Source organism: Arctopsyche grandis, chromosome 12 (genome assembly GCF_051622035.1).
Source record: "Arctopsyche grandis isolate Sample6627 chromosome 12, ASM5162203v2, whole genome shotgun sequence".
Taxonomy (NCBI): Eukaryota; Metazoa; Arthropoda; class Insecta; order Trichoptera; family Hydropsychidae; genus Arctopsyche; species Arctopsyche grandis.
In genome coordinates this window covers 19,852,395-19,876,749 of record NC_135366.1, presented here as the reverse complement: position 1 = coordinate 19,876,749, position 24,355 = coordinate 19,852,395, and the positions used below count along the sequence as shown (strand labels likewise).

The 24,355-nt window shown below is 35.0% G+C and overlaps 1 protein-coding gene across 1 annotated transcript in view; it reads left to right on the top strand.

Annotated features, from left to right (window-relative positions):
• Positions 1 to 24,355, top strand: part of Hr4 (nuclear hormone receptor 4) — a 48,372-nt gene that overhangs the window by 9,979 nt on the left and 14,038 nt on the right. Inside the window, exons 3-6 of the mRNA XM_077443347.1 lie at positions 12,194 to 12,960; positions 14,268 to 14,733; positions 15,955 to 16,592; positions 21,581 to 21,773. Of these exons, the coding sequence (XP_077299473.1) occupies positions 12,194 to 12,960; positions 14,268 to 14,733; positions 15,955 to 16,592; positions 21,581 to 21,773 (2,064 nt within the window). The remainder of the gene's footprint in view (positions 1 to 12,193; positions 12,961 to 14,267; positions 14,734 to 15,954; positions 16,593 to 21,580; positions 21,774 to 24,355) is intronic.

Genomic DNA, 24,355 nt, shown 5'->3' with positions numbered 1-24,355 from the left:
GAAGTGCAGTCTTGCGCAACGTATGAATTTACGACTAGACACGCCGCGCCATACATCACATTTTGTGCAACGTTCTCTCGTTGCGGTTTTAGAGTATCAAATCCATCTCCATCCGTCGCACGGTTGTTGCGAAAGAAATGCATAACAATCCGCGAATGCAATTCGTACATTTTATAAAACCACTCGGCACATTATGTATAGGTATGTATGTATGTATATACGGGCGATGATAAGAGAACATGACGCGAAAGTATCGGTATGTATTAAAAGTTTGTGTCCGAACGCGGCACAGTGAAAGTGAAAGTAAAAGTTTGCGAATTTACAAAATTAAAACGCGTCGAACTTATGCATATAAAATTTGTACGTAATACGATATGTTTTTTAAGTGTAAAAATTGTACAAATCTTTACGCATCGTCCAAACTTAGATCGCGCTCGCTTTCGCTCGAGACACTTGCGTTGAGTGCTATTTATTTATATCAGCAGTCGGCAACCTTTTCCAAAATATTCGAATAAAACATGCACAATGCGTTCGGTCGTATTATTCTCCGCAGTGTGAGATAAGAACAAATCTAAGATTTCACTATCTTTGACACCCCCGTTTATTAGTAAATGTGTAGGTGTACCACAAGATTATACGAACCACTAAGCGAAATCTATTAAATCTATGTACATATGTATGTTAGTATATAAAATAGTTTAATATATACATACATATACATAGTATGTACGTACATAAGTATTTCCTCTTTGATTAGCAATCACTCACACTACTAGATCCACATTCATAAATAACTTTTACTATACTTGTTTAAGTATGATATATGTATGTATTGTATGCAATTTCGTAGAATGCGCGATAGGAAATGAAATGTCGGTCGCTCGTTTTATTTTATCTGTATATTATGTAAAAAATGATTCATGCATATGTTATGTTTTTTATATATATTATATATATATACATATACATATATAAAAAAAATTGAACAATCAATATTGAATTGTTAATTAAAAATGAGTCCATTCAATATGAATAGTATGTTGGTAACTACATACAATATAACTTTGTGAATCATATAAAGTGAAATTTAGCAATAGTAGCAATTATGTGTAATTTGTGTTTACGATTTATAACATTTTTTGAGTTCACTTCCATTTGACGAAAGTCGTGCTTAATCCTTTTTCGGAAATGTGTCCGTGCACACATACATATACACTATTGCTTTTTATTATTGACTGAGATTTTTCGAAAAAACAACAAAAGTTCATGGCGAGGATGTTGAAAGTATGTAAGTTCTCACCGATAAGTACAAATATGGAACCCTTGGAAATGTGATACATTTAGTAAAGTAACGAACGCCTTTTATTAGCTTCACTCTGTTAATCCAGTGACGTTCCTGCCCGTCAAAAAATTGTGATCTGATTTTGAACCACTTCCACTATTCAAGTCGCTTTGATATCTTACCGACATATGGAGGTTATTTAAAATTGAAGTAAGTTAATTAATCTGATATGAAGCTAGAGGAGTTTAATCACTAACGAACTCATTAAAAATTACATCGAAATCTTGTGTCAAATCGAAGCTAATCAGAAGGACAGCTACCTATCCAATCACGTATGTCTGCCGCCCCTTGACATCTCACAGGCTAAACAGTGAAACAGTTTTTCACTCTCTCAGTTATTCAGAAAGTGATTCAACATTCCCGATGCCAAATTATAGGATTGGTATAAAAAACTATAATAATTGACTAGATATATATTTTTGAAAAATACTAGAAGCCCCGAGACTGATAATGAGTTGAATGTTTTTTCCAAGTCCTTAAGACTTGGTGACATTTGTACACTCTCCTATACAATTCGATTTAATGATTCCACGCTGAATTTTTATTTTCGAAATTATGTTGTTTTGCTTACACACATATGTATAAGAGAACGTCAAACCTTGGACACAACAATTACAGAAAATACTGAGCAAGTTTTAATATATCGAACGAAGCTTCCAGAAAATATATGTATTCTTCTTTTGATTATTGTGTGTTTCATATCCATCTGAAGTTTGATCCATCTGATCCATCTGAACTAATGATAACGTGTTGGAACACGTTATCATTAGTTTATAATATCTAATATATAATTTCGAAAGAGACTTTTTATGTACGTATGTGTATATGTATGTACGTTTTGGTTCGTAGAATCCGTGACGTTAAATTAAAAAAAACCAAATGAATATTCAAATAAATTTAATTAAATGTTTACTATTAGATTAGCCCTGTTTAAGCGGTTTATATTACAAATACCGAGCGAAGCCGGGTAAAGCCAGTAGTTATCTATACTTTAAGCTTGTCAACTATACTTAACATTGCCTACTATGTGTGTAATGTATAGACTTGATATAGGTCTATATATGTTTTAATTGAATTTTTTTGCGTATGAGATTGAATCATTCGTTGACCCAAACGGGTCTGACAAGAAAGGACGACTCTGGCATGCAAGATCATGTATTATGTATTTATTTATGATGGTTCTGTGTAATTTTATACCGGCTTTGTTTTCGTCCACAGTGCATCAACAGGTGGTCCATTTAGCCAGACGCGAAACTCTAATTTTCCGCGCTATTTCGGCACCCACATACACTTACGTAGCGATATGTGGAAAAAGCTCGCGTCTACGCCACTGGTTCCCCACTGCTAACGCGCGCTGCACATTACCTTGCCGTTGTTTACGTTTCCAGTGGCGTTTCGCAATCTTTTTTGCCTATACTAATAATTTGTTTGCCAATGCCGACGACTACATCCTTGACATTTTCTCTAACTGCGTTTCTCCTGGCGTGCGCGTGCGCACATACGTTTTCGCTCACGTCTGCTGTGTGAACCGTTTTGAGCACGAGAATATAATGTGTGTCTGTGCTACACACTTGTGTTATTTTTTTTTCGCGTCTCTCGCGTATACGTATAGCGCCAAAACGAATCGGTGGTGCGTCGCCATTTATCGCGAATGATAAATGCAGTTCAGTGGTTGACGAACTGTCGCGACGAAATGTGGTCCGCGATTCGCTCACCGATAGCTCGATATTCGCGAATTGCGCAATTACGGCGCGGCAATCACCACACTTAGTCGAGATCTTGACCTAGTGCAATGATACCCAGGAGAACCTACCTCGTTTCGAATATGAAATCAGTGACGAATATGAGATCATCTCGTTTGGTTACGATAATACGGACGGCTATTTTTTTCCCGTCCAAATCGACTCAAAGAAAGCTCTGGCTGTGCAACTTAAATTAAACCATCACTTAGTGTATCGTTGCTTAAAAATGGATTATTTTGATTTGGTGATTTCCAAAGTATGATGTAATCTAGTTCCACAATCGTATAAATGTCTGTGAAAGGATTGGTACTTTTTTCTCATATTGAATTATCAAATGGAATATTTCGTCATCTCAGTGTGACTCGTTGTTGTTGTTGTTTTTGTTGTACTCAAATCTGGCCCAAATCTATCTAGTAAATAATATTATAAAAATAACATTCTTAAAGTGGATTTCGAAATCGTTTTAATATACATACAATAATATCTTGGATTAATATAAAGTGCATTCAAATATTAGTGTAGTTTAGTGAAGGAAATAAAAAAAGAAGTGTGCACAGTAATTTGTTCGTAAATATTTTGCTCTCGTGTAACCTTGTATTCAAAAGTGTCTTGTTTTCGTGCAACATAAACATTGAAAATAGAAAATATTTCATTCAATTTGTCAGTAATGATTTTTACGGAAGAGAAGGTTTGTATATTGGGATTTTTCAATGATTTTTGCTAATGCGACTTAGATACAGTTTTTTTTTTTCCAAATATTAGATGTTTTGTAACCGTCCATTCTATGATAACAACAGATAATATAAACGTGCTATCGCAAATTATCGCGTTTTCCAATTTCACCTTTTTACTTCTATTTAGCGTGGAAAATCGTATGATACTTAATATTTTCCGTTCATATATGTACATACATATGTATAGAATTAAATTAAATATTAAAAGCAAATGTGTTGTTTAAGTTTTAAATTATTAAAGGGCATAATGACATACATAATTGATAAAAAAATACTTATATAAGCGAAAACGAATTTCTTAGAATTTTATTACTGTAAATATTTCTGTTTCCATGAACTTTGGGGACCTTTAAAGCACGCAATATTTTGGCGAATTGATAGAATTTTCCGCAAACACACACAATCATTCAAATTAATATGCTAAATAGAACTAATTCAAATTATAAATACGTATTTGTATATTAAATCGATCACAAAAAAATCTTTATCATAATTAAACTTTATAATAGCTATCAAATTTAATTTGATTCATATCCCTGATATGAATACAGGATTACTTAATAGAACTTAAACACGTACATAAACATTAACAGTTTTTATACATTAATTAATAACTTTAATCTTTTTTGTACAATTTTTACTTCCGTATTGTACACTTTACATTCACGAAATGTGGATGTCGAAAATTAACCCACTTTTTATTAAATTACACAAAATATAAAATTGTTTAAGGAATAGTAAATATGTACGTGCATACTGTACACATGAGACAAAAATATAAAAGAATAACGTTATCAAATTTCGGTATTGGATAAAGGTAACATATAGATAAGGTTTAGATACATATACATTGTATGTATGTACATATACTCGGGCACATACATATGTATATGTATTTGGCTTCTGAAAAGCACACATGGGTGGTGCTTACTTTTACTTAGTTCGGCATAAAGAACCGATTGTACTCTTAAGGTAGCATTAGAATCCAAAATGACACCGAACAAATTCAATTAATCTGCCCACGTCCATGTAAATTTAATTATATTAGGACAGTGACGGCGTAGTAATAAAATTTGACTAGAAACAATTCAGTATCGTTTTATATTAGGGTTGTAGACTCGTGCAGTCGTGATTTTTTTGCGGGAGTCGAAATCGTTTAGAAATCTTTTTTTGTATGTATGTGAGTATTGAATTACATACTTACGATCATGAAGAGAGTGATTAATCAATACCAAATATATTGGTGAATTGTTGCAACCAGAGTGATTCACGCATACTCAATACATATATTATATGTATATCTGAGAAGCAGTGTTTATATCTTTGTCTTTTTCCTATTACTAATATAAGAAAATGGACCTGAATTTCTTATATAAGTTGTGGAAATTCGTTCGAATGAGCCTGATAGGTAGAAGTTGAAAATGGCTTCAATTTTAAAGTATATTGTATTAAAGTATGCATTAAAACTCACTATTGCCCGTATATATGTACGTTTTTTTATAACCTTCAAACTTCATATAAAAAAAGTATTTTTACAAAGCTTTTCTATGTTTTACTTTGTTAAACGCTCGGGCAATATGCCTACATTCTTCCGATCAGTTTGAAACTTTGCCATTTTGCGCTGTTTGGTCACCGATATAAATTTAAATCGCTTCTGTTAATTCGATGGTGAAAAATAATCGTAATAAACACGTTTAAGAATGCAAAAAATTTGGATACGATGACATTTAGTGGCCTGTAGCTTTATGTGTTTGACTTTCCGCCCTCCACTCGGTTTGTCGGACTTTAATTGTTTAAAAGCCTATAACTATATATAACTTTTTCGCACTATATCTTATAAATTTTTTTCAAACTTTCAGTTCCAAACTTTCATTCATAGATATCATATCAAGCATATCTTTATTCAAAATATCTATAAATAAATGAAAAATATATACATATTTTATTCTATGGTTTAAAGCTTGACTTTTTCCTAGGAATTCATCGATAATATTCCAAAATAATTATATCTATTCAGAAAAGCTTTCAAATCCCTAGATATTGAAATTGAATCTTTCATTCATATCTAAAATGTATTGAAATATAAATATATAAATTGTATACAAAAATTAATCAGCAATCATTACAGTTTGAGAAAAGCTGAAATGATCTGATAATTTATGGGATAATATTTTTGGCATGGTTGTAAAATAAATTACACGACAAATGTCAAAACGGCATTTAATGTCAAATTAACATCTCTAAAGACAGAATCGGCGTTTTCCCGGCAAACCAAACGTCAAGCGGGTTGCCAGTAGGGATCCCAAATATTCGTCCACTTCAACTATTCGAATATCGAATAGTAAATCAAGAGCTATTCAAATATTCGAATATATTCGAAAATTAAAAAAAGGTAATTACATATGTACCAAGCATAAATTTGAATGAATCGTCTTATTATAGTAAATTTGAATGAATCGTCTTATTATAGTTTTTAATTATGATTTCTTGTAAAAATTTATATTTCGCCGGTGACTTCTTAAATATTCGTATTATTTTTCTGATGTTTTCTAAAATTTCGTAGAGACTATTATCGATCGAAAAGTGATTTTCTTCAAACATTTCCGTATTTAATGAATTCAAATCCGTTTCTTCACATGTAGACATTTCATCTTCTTCATTATCTTCATTTTTATCACAATTATCACCATTATATATTTCATTTTCTTCATAATCGTCGGCTTCTTCGTCATCACTCTTTTCGTGTTGATTTTGTGTATTTAGTTTATAAAAAAATATATACACGATTAATATTCGAATAGTTGATGAAATATTCGAATAACTAATGGCTGAAAAATCAGACGAATAATTCGAATACTCGAATATTCGATTGGGATCCCTAGTTGCCAGTAGCAAAAATAAAATATCTGATTTGGAGTAATTTGAAATATATTGTTGAAACAAAAGAAATTTGTGTATATAAAATATTCATACAATTTGAATGTTATATTATTTGTGATTTATAACACATTTCAAAAGTGTATTATCTTGCCTTGATATATTACAAATAATCATATCATTCCAAATACAGTTAAATATTTAATTTTTACAATAAACTATAACATTCCATACAAGTTGAAGTTATAAATTTTGCTTTTACTATACAATGATTATATTTTTTTAACGACTCCAAAGCCCCGTTTTATATACAATGTATGTATGTACGTATGTTCATATGAACACACAGTCGAGTTGTGCAACTTGTTTGCACGAAGCGAAATTGACGCAGTGTCAAATGCACGTTGTGCTTCCAACTCTCCTCCACCGACCGAGCTGGTGAGGAGAGTCAGCCTCCTATGTGAGGGTCAACCCAATAGTGTCGTATAGTATAATAGTATGGCGGTGTTGGCGCATGCGCACCCGACCAATGGAGATGGCGAGGCGGCCAATTGCGAAACTGGCGGCGGCGAAACTAGGCGAAAGAGTCGACGACCTCACCTAGCAGCCACCCACGTGACGGTGCAGAATCCACGTGCTGACGAATCGAGTTAACCCTATCGGTGCCCGTCGCCTAGCGCTGGCTAATGGCGACCCGGCTTGGAAGAATAGGATCCGAGAGTTGAAATTTAACGCGTAGTCTACGTACTAACTTCGGTAGGGATAGTCGATCATACGTACATACATACATACATAGATAGATTATTACATACGGGTGGTTTTACCCGGCTTCGCTCAGTATTTGTAATATAAACAGCTTAAACATGGCTAATATATGTAATAGTAGACATTCATTTGTTTTTTTATTCAATTTATTTGAATCGAAAAAGAGTTATATTCTACCATATCGATATCGTCGTTATACATATGTAGAAACGTTGATTTGTTTTCGATGCTCCCAACCAAACCGTACATATGTAGTTAAAAAGTCTCTTTCGAAATTATATATAAGATATATGTATGTACGTAGTACTTACTGTAGGGATCCCAAATCCGAATATTCGAATACTTTTTATACGAACTTATTTTTTTTTTATTTTCAATCTACAGCACATTTAGTTCTATTTGATGTTCTGGATAATGATTTTCTTAATATTTTAATAATATCTTGAACTTTTTAAAAGTTCAAATAAATTTTGATTTGATTTTTAAATGCTTTTTATTATTACGAAATTATGTTCACAATACATCCTGTATCTATTTTAATAGCTACTGATCTACTGATCATTTTCTATTTTACAATTTTAATTTAATTTGGTTAGTAATCACAGTATTATATTATTCTAATGTTAATCTAAAGCATAATAGGAAAAAGAGCTCAAAAACCTAAAAAGTACAAATAAATAATTTAAAGCTACTATTCGATATTCGAATATATTCGAATATTTGGGATCCCTAGTACGTATGTAGATATACATAGGTATGAGAGATGGGATTGTTGCATATGTATGTATGTATGTACGTATATATCCATTTCAAATTTAAACTATGAGCTATGGTGAAAGTTTGCTTAAATATGTACAAGATATATTTAAATATTTTGGGACTCCACTGTGTTCTATTCAATGCTAATACATACATACATATGTATTTACAAGACATTGTTAGATTAAAAAAAATCTTTTTCCGATACACATTCACATTTCTATTTATATGTTTATAAAATATATGAACCACAATTAATTCGTTAGTTATTATAATAAATGGTCAGTATATATGTAAATATAGTATATGGTCAGTAATTAATTATAGAAAGGTCCGTAACTAATTATAGTATGTGGTTAGTAGCTTGTTATAGAATATGTATATTATGCGGTCAGTAGCTAATTATGGTAAATGGTCACAATCTAATTGTTGTATGTGGTCAGTAACTAATTGTAATATATGGTCAGTAACTAATATAAATTGTCAATATTTTGATTTAATGGTCAGTTCATTTTGAGAAATGGGTCGTAATTTTCGAATTTCCTAAATTAGTAATTTTATATTTCTATTCCTTTTTTTTATAAGATACATTGTTATTGTCTGTGGTTTTCTATTGTTGTTATTTTAATTAATATTTTTTCGAACAATACTTGCATGGGTAATCCTCTTGTGGGGGAAAAATCATAGAAACGATAAATTAACTGACTAAAGTGAAATATGTACATATATCATCACCATCATTTACAGCCATTGCCTATCCACTGCAGGATGAAGGCCTCTTCATTACACTTCAATTCTCGCAACTCTCATCCATCTCTCCCCACATTTTTAAAAAAATTAATTTACCCATCTTCCTTGCGGTCTTCCTTTCATCCTTTTACATTCTCTTGGGTACCATTCCAGCACTTCTTTCGTCCAACTTTCGTCCATTCTTCTAGCCACATGACCCGTCCATTATCATTTTAATCTCTTCACTCTCTCCATCATATCAACTTCTCACCTTCATATTCTGTTTCATATATGTACATATATTAGTTATGCCGAGCATGCAGCGTTCCTTACTTTATTGAGTGCATTGGACTTTGTGTAACATTTTTGCGATCAATCTCGTATATACTTAGTTATTAACTATTTAATTTTAAAGTTACTGACCAATTTTATTTAATAATTAACCAAATATTTAAATGCCACATAGTGGACAAATAAATATACAAATGTACAAACACTCGTTTTTATATGTAAATTTACATTACATGCATTCAAATAGCATACATATTTTGCATATAAAATAGTAAATACATATATGCATATACATATATATGTATGTATGTATATTACACGTTGATATATGTACATAGATGGATGTACAAGGAAACAGGGAAAGCTGTTGGATGTTGGCTAGTTTATAATATAAATACAAACATAGATATACAAGTTGCATAAGATAATGAATTGAATAAGTCTCCATTGAGCAGTGAATGGTGAAAGGTTGATGATGTTAATGGGTGATACTATCTCAATATAATATGTTATATATAATAGTTGAATTATTACTTAATTTGAACTAATTGATCCGAGTCGAGATTTTAACTATCGGTAGTCATTTTTTTAGACTTATCTTTACTTTTGCATATGTGAATAATAATATGCTATTCTTCCACGCCCGTATGTGTAGTCGTAATCGTGTTGTTTTATTTTTTTAATGTGCCCGGTTGAAACTTTCCAAAGTGGAATTTTTCCGACGTGTTCACCAAGTATGCAGTTTGCTAACATATTCAAGTTTTCGTCATTTTCAAGGTTTTCAAAAAAAAAAAATACAATAATTTTAACTCGCATGCAAATTTATCACTTTTCTCGTCTCGAATGAATGTCTTCCGCGTCTATTTTCGAAAGTGAAATGTGAAAGTCGACAATGTGTGATCATAAACGGGTACGCTGACAATTTTCATCCGGTGACAATATTCACAAAGATGGATTTTGAGTTTGAAATTATCCATCAAATAGTTGTGGATGAGGTCTATTAATTTTTTTCTCATACATATATTATCCATGTCTTCTTACTAATTATTATATTTGAAAATTTATGCGCGTTCATCAAATTTCGTGTGAGTTCAATTGTTTCGTACTTTTCATTTATTCACACATTCGCACATATTATCTAGGGATTTCAACATCGTTTATAACACACTATAGTCAAAGTATTACAGATACATCGACCGAACCGAGGACATGAGAACGTGATGCATGAATATTGCTTTCCATTTGTATGTTGCTTTATATATTGCTACTTTAGCTTTTATCAATTTGTCCTCAATTCAAAGGTTAATAGTATAGGATTAACTGGATAACTTCTTTTCATTTTCTGAATGTTCGTACTATACTAAAGATCACGAGAATTTCTAAATGTAGTGGATCATGATACATGGAATGATGGAATTAATTTGGTCAACTTCTTCTTCTCTTCAAATGCCGTTCTTTTCTTGAAAGTTACCGACCATTAAAATTATTTCAAAGACGTATTTTCCAAACAAAGTTTTCTGGTTCATTAGTCAGATATATACACTTTTTTTTATTCAACTTCGCTAACTTAAAATTTGTATATGTTCTTATAGCTAGATTTTCTACCGTATGTACGTAATTATTAGAGTGATCACACATTGTAGAAGACGTTTGATTTTTTTAATATTTCAATAAGTATTATACATAGATGTATTAAAATATTCTAAGTGAATCTTTATTTATTGCATGGATGAATAAAGATTTTCCCTACCTGGCTAATGTTTGGGAATAGACACTCTTAAATTTATCGACGTGTCTATAAATGAATACCCCAAAAATGATCACTAATTAACCTTCAAAACACGTTCTCGTCGGAAAAACGAGTCACGGAAGCATAAAATTTTACGATCGACGAATTTTCTCAACTTTTCATAAAATTATGAATAATTTCTGTCAATTTATTCCCAACTAAAAATGCTTTAAACTCTAGATTATAAGCCCGAAGCTTACAACTCATGGCCAAACACATTCTCGTGCGATTTGCCCTGATCAGCACAAGTACGTGTATTTATGTACATTTCAATATCACAATATCTGATGTGAATAAATAGTCGATAAAAACACCAACAGATCATTTTCTGAATTAATTATTCAATTAATAAAATTAATAAAAAATTTCGATCGCTATTGTGAATTATCATTTCATTATCATCTTCTATGTACATATGTACATATGTATGTACATTTGCTATGCGAACATCATTGGAATTTTGTTTATTATAGTCTTCTGCGAGATTTTTTTAGAAAACTTCATACATTTTGTTCATAACTTTTGTCAATACTAAATCAACTAATTTTTATCTTCTATCTATGTATGTATATAAAAATCAATGTCTGTCTGTCTATCACGTATGCGTTCCTATACCCTTCAATCGATTGCGATGAAACTTACATGAGTTATTCTGCGTATGCCCGCGATGGTTTCTGTAAAAAAAATCGCCCAAAAACGGGAACGGGAACGCTAAAACAGGAATGAGTGGCATTGCAACGCAATCATTTCAAATGTGCTCGCGTCACCACCTGCGTTGTTGGGTAAAATAAACAAACAATTGAATAATTTTTAATGTGTTCTTCCGAAGAATTATCATTACTGTAATTTAATTTGATTGTTAAGTATTAATTTGAAACTGAAACATTTACTTATCGAAACACATCGAGAAACGGGAATGGGAATTGCAGGCGTTATTGTGGCATTGCAACGAGCACCGGGCTCAGCTAGTAGTTAATACAAAGCGTCATTCATGCTCTATTCAACGATATATGTAAGTATTATGCAGATATCTAGCGATTTTGAATGCGATTTGTCGCTGCGTAATATGTATGTATGTATGTAGTTAAGCCAGTATATTTTTTCTGTATTCTAGAGTTGTTATTTCAAGCTATTATTAATTTGTGTGTATATTGATTTGTTTCAGGCGAATCAGTGGCGGACACGAGCACGTCCTCCCCGGACCTGGTGCCACTGTCGCCCAAGATGTCGTGCGAGGGCCGCGGGTCCCCCGACGGTCGTGCGGGTGGGGGCGAAGGCGCGGGGGCGCCGCCCCCAGGGCCCAGCCCTGGTCCGGGCACCATGCACGCCTCCACATCCATGGACACCGACATGGATGTCCACCCCGTCGGTGGCGTCTCACCCGCCACGAGTCCTCCGACCACTCCGACATCCATACAGACGCCCACCTCCATCTCGCTGTCGTCCTCGATGACGGTCTCCTGCGGCCCAGGCGTCATTCGCTCCGTGGCCTCGTGCTCGGTCATCAAGAGCGAGGGCTCTCCGAGACAGCTGGCCAGCATCCTCGTCAAGAGGGAGCCCGCCCCGCCCCCGCAACACTCGCCTCAACATCACCAACAGCAGCACCAGCAGCACCAGCATCAGCAACAGCAGCAGCAACAGCAGCAGCAGCAGCAGCAGCAGCAGCAGCAACAGCAACAACAACAGCAACAGCAACAACAGCAGCATCAGCACCAGCATCAACACCATCTCTGGGTGCAGCCCAACAGGATCAACGGCGTCAAGCCGGAACTGATCGGAGGCAACTTCCCCCCGGCAGGGCTCTTGCACGAGGCTGCAAGGGGGCCCCGCAACACGCCCACCGTCATCATGGGCGAATCTGGTGGGGTGCGGACCATGTTCTGGTCTCCGGCTCCACCTCCACCTGTTCCACCCATCTCGGAGGCTGCCGCGGTCGTCGTCGGTGGACCTTCCAGAAGTCCTAGACCGGCCATGCCACAGGTAATTCACTTTCCAAAGCATGACTCATTCTATGATAACTTATGTAAGTACTCATCTACTGAACCATTTCATTGGCATGAGTATTTATTGTTTTTTTATACCTACCTATGTAACAAAGACAATCATTTAATACCTTTGAATTAAGTTGTACACGGGTCTCGGAATTGTTTTTGATTCCTAGAATGTGTAAAACAATGTTGATGTGTAAAAGTTTATATACATATGTATATGATAATGAAACGACTTCCTAAGAAATGTTATCCGCATGAATAAGCATCGGCAACAATATGCTGTCATTAAATTGTGTAAGTGCTTTTATATTGTAAAAAAAATTACTCCCATGCATTGGTTTCATTATACCTATACAAAGCCACATATGTATATTTGTATGTTTACTAAACTTGTAAGCTTGCTGTTTTAAAATAGACAAACAGCATTTTGATTCTAATTTATCTCAAAACGTAGGTGATTCAAATACATATTTGAACTAGTAGTTGAAATAGTTCGTTTTTCATTCATTACTCATTTACTTATTTTGTGTTTAAAATATCTAGTTAAATATTTAAAGGATAAATTTTCAAGTCAACATCCTCTATAGATTTCTCACTGAAAGTGAGCTTTTTATCGCATATTTGTAAATGTATTGTTTTGTTACAAGCTTGATTTGCGGCGAATCCTGTTAAATATTTAATTTGAGCGATAATCCCGAACGAAGAGCAAGCACCTTTCATTTAAAAAGAACTTTTCTACTGAAAAGTGGGTCGCATTCACCAAATGCGGAAGCTCCGCAGATGAGCCAAATCCAGCTTCTTATTCCAATCGAAATCTGACTCCCAAAGTAGATATCTGTCATCTGCCGTCGTCATACGTCGGCAACTTTCCACACGTCATTCTCAAATATCGGTCAATTATTATTATCTATATAACAATCCGATATACCTACGTATGAGAGATTCTCAAAACGATTACATTCACGGCTAATTGCGTTGTCGGTGAACTTTCACAAGTGATTTTCTATTGCGAGTGTGATGCAAGTCTTGCCGTTGCATCATGAGCGAAATGAGAGGTGCGATAGAAACTAGATATATGTATGTATGTATGCATCTACATGTACCTAACGGATATATGTAATATATATTATATCAATTTCGAATGCACCGTTTGTCGCATGGATTGAATTTGGGACACTGCGATGCATTTAAAATTACAATGCCAACTTTTTTGTCCTAATCTCAACGAAGGTTCAATATCACCACCAGGCGTCGGACGAGTCTGCAGCTCACCTACTCCTGGGTCTCGGCAGCGCACCTCACGGTCCATTGAATATGGAGCGTCTCTGGGCTGGAGATCTCACCCAGTTACCACCTGCCCAGCAGCTGCACGCTCTCAACTTGAGCTCGGCCACTGTTGGGGTTGGCGGACAGCAGATACCCTCCTTACCACCCCCTCTGAAGGCTCTCGTCTTCGCCGCCCCCGAACCACCCCCTCCCCCCGACGAGGACGATCAGCCCATGATCTGCATGATTTGCGAGGACAAAGCCACCGGTCTTCACTACGGAATCATCACCTGTGAGGGCTGCAAGGGCTTCTTCAAACGCACTGTGCAGAATCGAAGAGTGTACACTTGCGTGGCCGACGGCAACTGTGAGATCACCAAAGCCCAACGGAACAGATGCCAGTATTGTCGATTCAAGAAGTGCATAGAACAAGGGATGGTCCTTCAAGGTGAGCTTCTATTTACCATATACTCGTCTTACAATAAAATTATTAAGGTTTAAGTTGTTTTCATTCTTATCTTGAGACGGATACATACTATTTGCTTTTCATCCGTTGAAAATCATTCAAGTGCAAAACTTCAAGTGTGAATATTATTTGCTCAACTTCTTTGCTTTGTATCTCAACACACTTGACTTTCACTTGCTTGATTTTTTTTGTCGTCGTAAACTTGCGGTTATTCGAATGAAAAGAAACGAGGAAATTTAGCATTTCACGCATTGCGAACTTGTTAATGAAAATGTTTCATTGTAGATAATAGTAATTTAGTGAAATTACTTACAAAAACATCTTATTTATTTAATAATAAGGCCAGTAGTTAATTTAATGTAATTTTTTTCGTTAAAAAATTTACATAAAGTGTTGAAATATTGTTTATTATGCATAAAAAGACTGATAACGTCATTCGTAGAAAATGAAAAAGTAGGCAAACTTTAACAATATCACATGACCTAAATTTTTGCATACAAAAAAGGTATGAGTATTATAAGGAAAACTTTCGAGTTTATGTGGAAAAAACGTTGAGTGAAAACATTGATAACTTCTTGCAGTTCAAGTTGCGTTATTCATCTTCCTTGTAGGCAGTTAGTTATTCGTCTCAAAAATGAGACTATTAAGGTTCAATGACATTATAGAGGTATATTTTATGTTTTATATATTTAATCTATATTTTAATTATAATGAAAGTATTGTAGCGTGGACGTGTGTACAGAGACGCAGAAGTTGTGCTAGAGGTATTTTATTGTTCTTGATCCGTCAGCCTGCCAGCTCCGAATGACGCGCGGACCAAAACCGCCGAATGTGTATACCCGAATATGTACTCTCCGCACAGATAGATCATTGGTCGATGGGTCGCGAGACCTTATTGGTTATTGTATACGCTGAGACTCTTTTGGCACGAACGCGAGATCAGGCGATTAATTATGGTAAACTAGCGATCCACGAGCACTACATAATTACCTAGTCTCTAAATTGCAGTATTATATAAAGCGTCACAAGTGATTTAAATAGGTTACTTAAGAAATAATGCAATGTTAATGGTATTATGGCCTGTATGGTATTGTCCATCAATATGCAGAGCAGGTCGTATCCACGTGACTTCGCACGTCTCCTATTTTGCGGTCTAGTACAGCTTCTGGGATATTTAATTCATTTTTTTCATTGAAATTTCAGCCGTTCGAGAGGATAGAATGCCAGGTGGAAGAAACAGCGGCGCCGTGTACAACCTATACAAGGTGAAGTACAAGAAGCACAAAAAATCAGGCCAAAAAGCAGGAACGGGGGTTAACGTGGGAGTGTCAGTGTCCCCAGGAGCCGGCAATCAGAGATCAGAACCTCTCGCCAACGGAACCATTTTAAAAACCGCCCTGACGAACCCCAGTGAGATCGTCCACCTGAGACAACGGCTGGACAGCGCCGTGAGTTCCAGCTCGAGTCGGGAACGAGAATGGGAACGGGAAAGGATCCTCCCAGCTGAGAGGGCCGCTCAGATGATCCAGGCCCTCATAGACTGCGACGCCATGGAGGACATTGCTACCGTGCAACATCTCCCCGATCTGCTCGAGGACAAGTCCGAGATCGGAGACAAACTGTGCAAGATCGGCGATTCGATAGTGCACAAGATGGTCGCGTGGACTAAGAAGCTGCCGTTCATACTCGAAATACCTATGAAGATCCACTCGAAACTGTTGATGGACAAGTGGCACGAGATATCTGTGCTGACGACGGCCGCCTACCAAGCTATGCATGGTAGGAACTCGGCCACGCATCACATGCAGCATCAAGATCAAGAGGCTGAATTATCGCAGGAGGTGAGTTTTTGATAATTAGTTAAGTTTACCTCTAGATTTTCATTCATATCATTCGACGAGCTTTGATATGAACCTTTATTATACGATTATTGTTTAAATATCTTAATCAACGTCAATTGAAATGAGGCATATTTTTATCATTTCATTGTTAATGTAGTCTTTATTAAAACGAACGTAATTAAAGAAGCAGGTTAGGTTAGGTCCGGTTTACTTGTTTTAGAATCGCCTCGGATATTTCAGTCGTGATTGTATCCAAGGACTGATTAGGGTTTTATTGCGAATCTAGTAAGGAGTTGTAAGTACATATATATGTATGTATCAGTGCCGTGCCGTGACTTTTAAAACGGGAACTAGGTATGGACAAAAAAATATATTTTTTTAAATTTTTGTGCTAACAGATATGTATATCATAGACATAAGTAGCCTACCTTTTTAAGTAACATTTTGTTTATCTTAAAGACTTAATCTTCTGAATGATTTGTTGAACAATCGATCGATAACATTCCAAGGCCTCGTTTTCTGTTTCCGTGCGCTTTTGTTCTGAGGGAATCGTTTCGCGAGCCAAGTCCCTTGCCATATTTGTACTAAAAATTTTTACTCAAAAGTCTATATAAATGTGTTATTTTAACAAAAAGAAATATTTCAAAATTATGGTTGATAGACAATAAATCAGAATATTCATAGTGAAAATTCCATAAAGGCTTGAAGAGACGAGTAAATTATAAAATGTTTTGTCTTCAACGGAACGCCTATACATAGCAATTCGCCAGTACTGCAAAGGGAATAGATTTGAGACAGCTAGAATTGAGACAGTAGATATTCATACATATGTATGTATGAATATCTGCCATAGTCTAATGCATATGAACTATTATATCAATAAACGTTAAATTTTACCTTTACATGTCATGCGTTCAAAGTAATCTATTTGATATTCTAAAAATGAGAAATACTCTCAAAGGTATATTTAACTGATGCTCTTTATTTCGAGATTAATCCGGATGAATTTTGACATATAAACCGACGATATATAATACATATCGAATTATTAATGCGTGATTTAATAGGTTTGCTTGTATAACACCGGATGTGTGTATTTTTTTAATTGTTAAGGTCAAATAATGAACATACGTATAATGGAATTATCAAAAATGTTCCTATACCTGTCTTTGATACCCTTACAATCTCATCACGAACCTATTGATGTGTGTTAGACGTAAAATTATGTTTGATACATTCGATACATATACATACATATTTGAGAAAATCGGAAAAACTTTTCCCAATCATACGATCAAAGCTATGTACATACATAATATGAAATGCCCGTAAATACGTTGCTCGGTCGTGTAAAACCCATTTTTTCCTGGTACGGATTTTCTTTTTCGTGTGAATTTACTAAATTTTATACTAAAGGATGATATATATTGTTATACTATATACTAAAAAAAATCGAATAGATTGATTGTATAGAGGAAAAACGGTGTTTTCCACCAAATTTGCAAAGTGCAGTTATATGTAGAAATCGAACGTTTCGTTTGTCACGTTGTCAAATCTTGTCAACCTTGTCATTCAACGACTTGCCTTTTTCTACTACTTCTATTGGGCTACTTAATACGCTATACCAGCGGCTCCCAACCTTTTTTGACTCACGTACCACTTGGTAGTACATTACGCTAAATTATACCACCATATAAAATGATTGTATATCATGAAATTTGTTATTGCAAGTCTAATTATATAGTATGTATTGCAAGTCATTTGTTATTGCAAGTCTAATTATATTGCATGGTAAGGAACGTAAAGACGCAATGGATCTGCTTTGTTAAGATATTTTGTGGAAAAGAGTTATTTGCGGAGTCACAATTATAATACGCTCAGAGTTTAATATATTTATCTACTATTTCGTCATACTTCTATTATTGATAAAGGTTTTTAATATGGTTTTAATAGAAACACAGAATTACAAATTACATATATTTTCATTTCTTAAGTAAATCTCATTCCAAAGTAAATTTAATGTTTTTTAAAAATTCAGTTCAATTTTAAAAGGAACATTTTTTAAAATTCAGTTCAAATGATGCGAGATATTCCCAAAGTCTGGAGCTGCATTCTGCATTTGTCTTTTATAAAATGGTATCAATTGCCGGATTTTCGGTCATCAACTGTACATATTACCGTCGACTATGATTAATTAAGATAATGTTTATTAACTATATAAAAAAAAAATCTATTTATGATTATAAATCCGCCATTACTGATTTCTACTAACCTCTTCTTAGCTAGCAAACGATTTTTTTCACGTATCATCAACCATCAACCGCGTACCACCAAGTGGTACGCGTACCACGGGTTGAGGACCGCTGCGCTAGACAGTCGTTCTTTGAATAGACTGGTCCAAGACTGTCAAGATCGTGTTTATAAGATGAGATATAAAATGAAGAGTTATTGTTTTGATTCACACACCCTATCTCGCTCTCACCTATTTTGAAGCAAGTTTGATCTACATACAATGTATTTATATATAGTACATATATATATATGTTTGTATTTCGTATTCAATTTCCATCAATTCGTGCACTTCTCACCCAGACCTTGACTGGTATCAGTAAAATATGCATGCATGGTAATTCGTGCAACAAATTACAGCACATAGCAGAAATTTGGCACGTGCGTGCAACCATTAAATGCACAACAATTAAATCCCGTTTTTATTTATATTGTTGTTTATTTATGTATTTTCGGCCATTTGCTGCGCCATAACCCTCTCAGCTGTCATGTTGACGACCCGCTTATTACAATCCCAAGGTAAAGCACGCGCGTAACACTCAAAATCAAAAAGGCGTATGTCGCACTTGTTTTTATGTATGTATGTATGTATGTATGTATGTGATCTTTAATTTTCGACCTCTCCCGTGATCTTCGCGTTACGTCACGATGGCGAATGCACGTCCGCGCGCGGGGTGGGGTCTGTATGTACCCCTACTGGGGCCTTTGACCCACAGTCACCCCAATCGATAGCTATATGGGTCACCCTCGGCCCCCAACCCCTCTGGAGGTAGGGGAGGCGCGTAAGTAGGCACTGTGCTGTACCCTCCCCACTCACCGCCTTTCCTCGCCCTACCACTTCCGGTTTTAAATGAGTGAAACCTTCCGTGTCCGGTTGGGGAAGGCGCAACGAATGCAAAATGCATACACAGCGCAACGTACCTTTCCCCCCTTGAATCTTTTTTATTACCTGGGAGAGTATTTGATAATGGTCGTAATCGGTTCTGTTTTCGACCTATATAATAATATTTTTATTTGTTTTGTGCGCTTGTTTATGTGTGTGTGTGTGTTTGTGTATGGAAGGGTTCGTCGACTCAGCCTATTTTCGCCTTAGACGTGAGGTCAACAACACAGTGATATTATTACATAAATATAATATTTTCCGAATAAGGCGCTGTATATTTTTGTTGAGTTTTCTATGTTTAGATTGGTGGTATATATTTAAATGTGTATTCATTTAATACGATTGCCAATTAGGGAGATTTGTTCTGATGCTATCAAAGCGATTTAAGGGTTGGTGTGTTTGCTTAGTCAGTTGAATGTATGTATGTAGGTCAGTTGAATGATCTCAAAATTATAGGAAGAATCAAATCGTGCAGGGGATTTCAACCTTTTCATTTATTTATGAGTATGTCAATGTTAACTATTTTATGACTAATTTTTCAATCTTAACTCCATTTTTCTTTAAATTGTATTTTTTTGCATTGAGGCAACTGCAACTTCAGTACCTACATATATAATCCAGCTTTAAAATTAAAGTCAACAAATTAAATAACCAGCATTTTAATCAATTTCGGTAAGGATATAAATCAGTTTTCGGCCAGTATTTTATTACAAAATGGTCAGTTTTGTATTACTAAATGTCAGCATAAACAAGAAATGGATATTATAAAAATCTGACATACATTTGCTAGAACAAATAGCAATGCCTTTTGGATGTAATTGTCTATCAAGATCGTACCAATATTGTGTTGATACCAATCAAAAAATAATTTAGGCCATTCGTCAAAATAAAACTTACCATTTTAAATTAATAGTAACCATTTAATATAAATACTGACCTTTAATTATTTATACTGACCACTCGTATGTATACTAAACGATAGATACCGGATGTTTAATATAAATACTGGCCATTTCATATAAATACTGACCTTTCATATTAAAATACTGACAAAAATAGAGTAAAATACAAGCAAAAATAAAATAAATATATTGTAAAAGCTACTTAACTGAATACTGACTTAAACGGTTTTAATCGGCTTAAGAGAATACTGACTTAAAACGGTTTTAAATCTTCGATCTAATTCAAAATAAGTTTTTATGACAGTTTCACTTTTAAGTGTGTATCTTCTTCTTGTAGGCATTATCTTGTATTCACACTATCCAACACAGTAGTGCACGGAAAAGACTACTTATATTCATACTATATAGCATAGCACGTTCAGACACGTTTTGGCCGAGTGCAAGGTAAAATCGGCTTGCATATATGTACATACATACATTACAGAGCGCGAAGATATGGCGCAATGTTGCTTGCATCGAGTCAATAATGTCAGCACTACAGATATACTCGGAAAAATTCGTTTCAATCGAGGTCAGCTCGTGGGATCGAACTCGGCGCCTCTCGGTGTTAGACAGAAGTGTAACGACCGAGCTATGCTGCTGGCTAAAATTGAATTGTCGTCATAGAAACTTTGTTTTGTTTACGAAGTTCCCAACCAAAGATACTTACATATATACATACATAGAAAGTCTCTTTCGAAATTATATATTAGATTCAAATCGTTGCTGGCGTTTCTCGTATTGTTATATTACATAGTTCAGTCAATACAGCTGAGATATATATAATATATTCTTTGTAAGAAAAGGCCCTGGGTTGTCAACTTAAAGTGTGGTCGTTAGAAGTGTCCAATTACTAAAATTATTGTAATTTTCAGGTGAATGCGAATCTCCGAACGCTTCAGACGTGTCTGACGACCCTCATGGGCAGACCGATCACCATGGAGCAGCTACGGTTAGACGTCGGGCTCGTCGTCGAAAGGATGACCCAAATCACCATCATGTTTCGCAGAATAAAACTGAGGATGGAGGAGTATGTGTGTCTAAAAGTATACATACTACTCAACAACGGTAAGTCGATCATTAGATTTAATTTGTTTTTTGGTATTTTGTTTGTCATGTTTTCTTGTTACTATTGTGGACGTGTGCAAGGCTTTATAGTGCCCCTTTGCGTACGTAAATTCGATGCATAAATATCTCTAGGAATTAGAGATGTTTTTACGAAGCGATGTAGCGTTGCGTTAACGCCGGTCATGGCCGGCTATTGCGAGTCGTAACCGACCAAGGTCTTTACAAAAACCTACATTAGAACATAGTCTAATAATGTAATGGCGTCGTTTCTTAATGCAGTTGAAAATTAGCATCGAACATATACATACATACATACATTTCGATTTTTATTACATTTCATTTTTGTGTGCTGAATTGTGCAATTTTCATTTTAAAAGTTTTATACATAGTACATATACATTTACTTTTATATAATAAGTTGTAATTCAAAAATGGACCACTAATCCTCAACTGATTTAAAATCAGGTTGACACAATACGAGTGCACTCAGACCGAGTTTGCTAATTTGGTCAGTCGGATTTTATTCGTAACGTGGCAGCGTCCAAATAACGTCCGAGTGACCAAATTAGCGGATGCGCTCTGAGTGTACTCGCGTCGTGTCAACCTGATATAAGTAAGATCATCCAAATTACTTAAATTAAAAAAAATCGTAATTTAAAATATGCATCTATCTATAATATTATCATATTTAGAGAAGGGGTGGCATTTTGAACTTTTCCTAATTGCTTTGGCATATACTATGTATGTATATATAGTCTATGGACGTCACTGGTTTACATATTATTTTTTTATATACTTATACATATATACCAGAAAGGCCTAGCAGGTAAACTCCAATGCACCTTCCTGGCCAATAATAAACATCGATAAACAATTAATAGAGCATCATAGGGACATCTATAGATAAATTAGGGAAACATTTTTGCAGCATTTTATTAATCAGCAAATTCGAGATGCTGAAAACTCGAATTTTGCGTAAAATAGGACAAGATTGTCAATTTGTTGGAACCGTTTCAATGATAACAGATAAAACTTTGATAGGAAACGATCAAACTAGAGTCACATATCCAAGGTCTAACTAGCAGCACCTGGCTAGGTATTGAACCCGTAACTATTCAGTTAAAAGCATTACCACTGATTGCTGCTGGTTTTACATTTTGCGCGAAATACAACTTGCATCGATGCACTTTTGCGACAATAACACGGATGTAACGTTTGAACTTTAAATTTTGATATAAGGACCCAGTTGTTCGTGCTGGAATGGATATTTTTTGTGCAATGTAAAAGCAGACAAACAAGATTTGATAATATTATATTAGGCAACAGTGGCGAGAATATACTGTTGTTTACTATTACAAAGTTGTATGAGATTGTTTGTGCATTCATGAAGTTTTGGCTGTTAAAAATACTATTGTACATTCCATTATATATCTAAAAAAAAAATGGCAGAATTAAAATACCAGGCGAATAATCGAGAGATGAATAAAAACAGCTTGAATGGTAGCCGAAAGTAAACAAAAAGGACTAATGGACGTCAGACTGATGAGTTAATGAAATACAATAGACAAAAGCTTGCGAAAATGGGAATGAAAGAGCATTGAAGAGAATTCCATCTAGCAAGTGGGTAGTGAAAGGCTAGCGCTATAGGATTTCGGTGGCTTTGAAAGGTTTCACCGGCCAAAGTTGGTACTAGAATTTGTTCAGCTGTTGGGTAGGAAGCTGGTGTATCGGTCTTGGACTGTTCTCAGCTCAACCGGTTCATTGTTCGTCGTCAATTTCACCTTTAGTCGCTAATGCCACGGTCCGTGGGCAACGACTACGTTTGCGCAACGCAAGTCCGCTCTATGACATCACCGTAGAAAGTGCTTCTAACGGATACGTAACAGAGAAATCAACTCCACTTCCCGCCTAACTGTACACGTATACGTATATCGATACGTACATGCTTTATTTTTATTTTTTGTTCACGTACTATAGTATATATGTATATGTACCTATGTAGCATTATTTCGCTTCGTCGCCGATGATAGTGAATCCATGCGGGAGAGTGATGTGATGCAAATGCACACACGAGACGTCATCAAAATGTCGAGATAACATACATATAATGGAAGGATGTTCTTTGAGTATTTAATTTTACTGAAAGTCTTTTTTATTTTCACTACAATCTTGATTGGTATGTTTGTTATGATGGTTCAGGGTAAAACGGCACATTCTTATCGGTCATCTTTGTCATTAATGATATTATATTACAATCGTATTTTGTTTAGTATGAATCAGTTATGGAAAATCCATTTGAGGGGACATAAAATCACTTTTGCAACAATTCAATAAGCAATCAATAAATCTTAGTTATTGAAAAAAAAAAATCAAACGTTTTAAGCGCCATCATTTGTTCCATGGTTGAGTTCCATAATAACGTTTTATATACCACTTTCTTTATAGTACATAAATAGACGATTTCTATAGCGTCTTCCCTCTCAACTCTCAAATGTTACCCTGATCATGGTGGCTGAAGACGTAATCAGCTTTTCGGTTGTAACCATTCCTTTATCAATATTCATCCAGTTAAAGAATGTCTT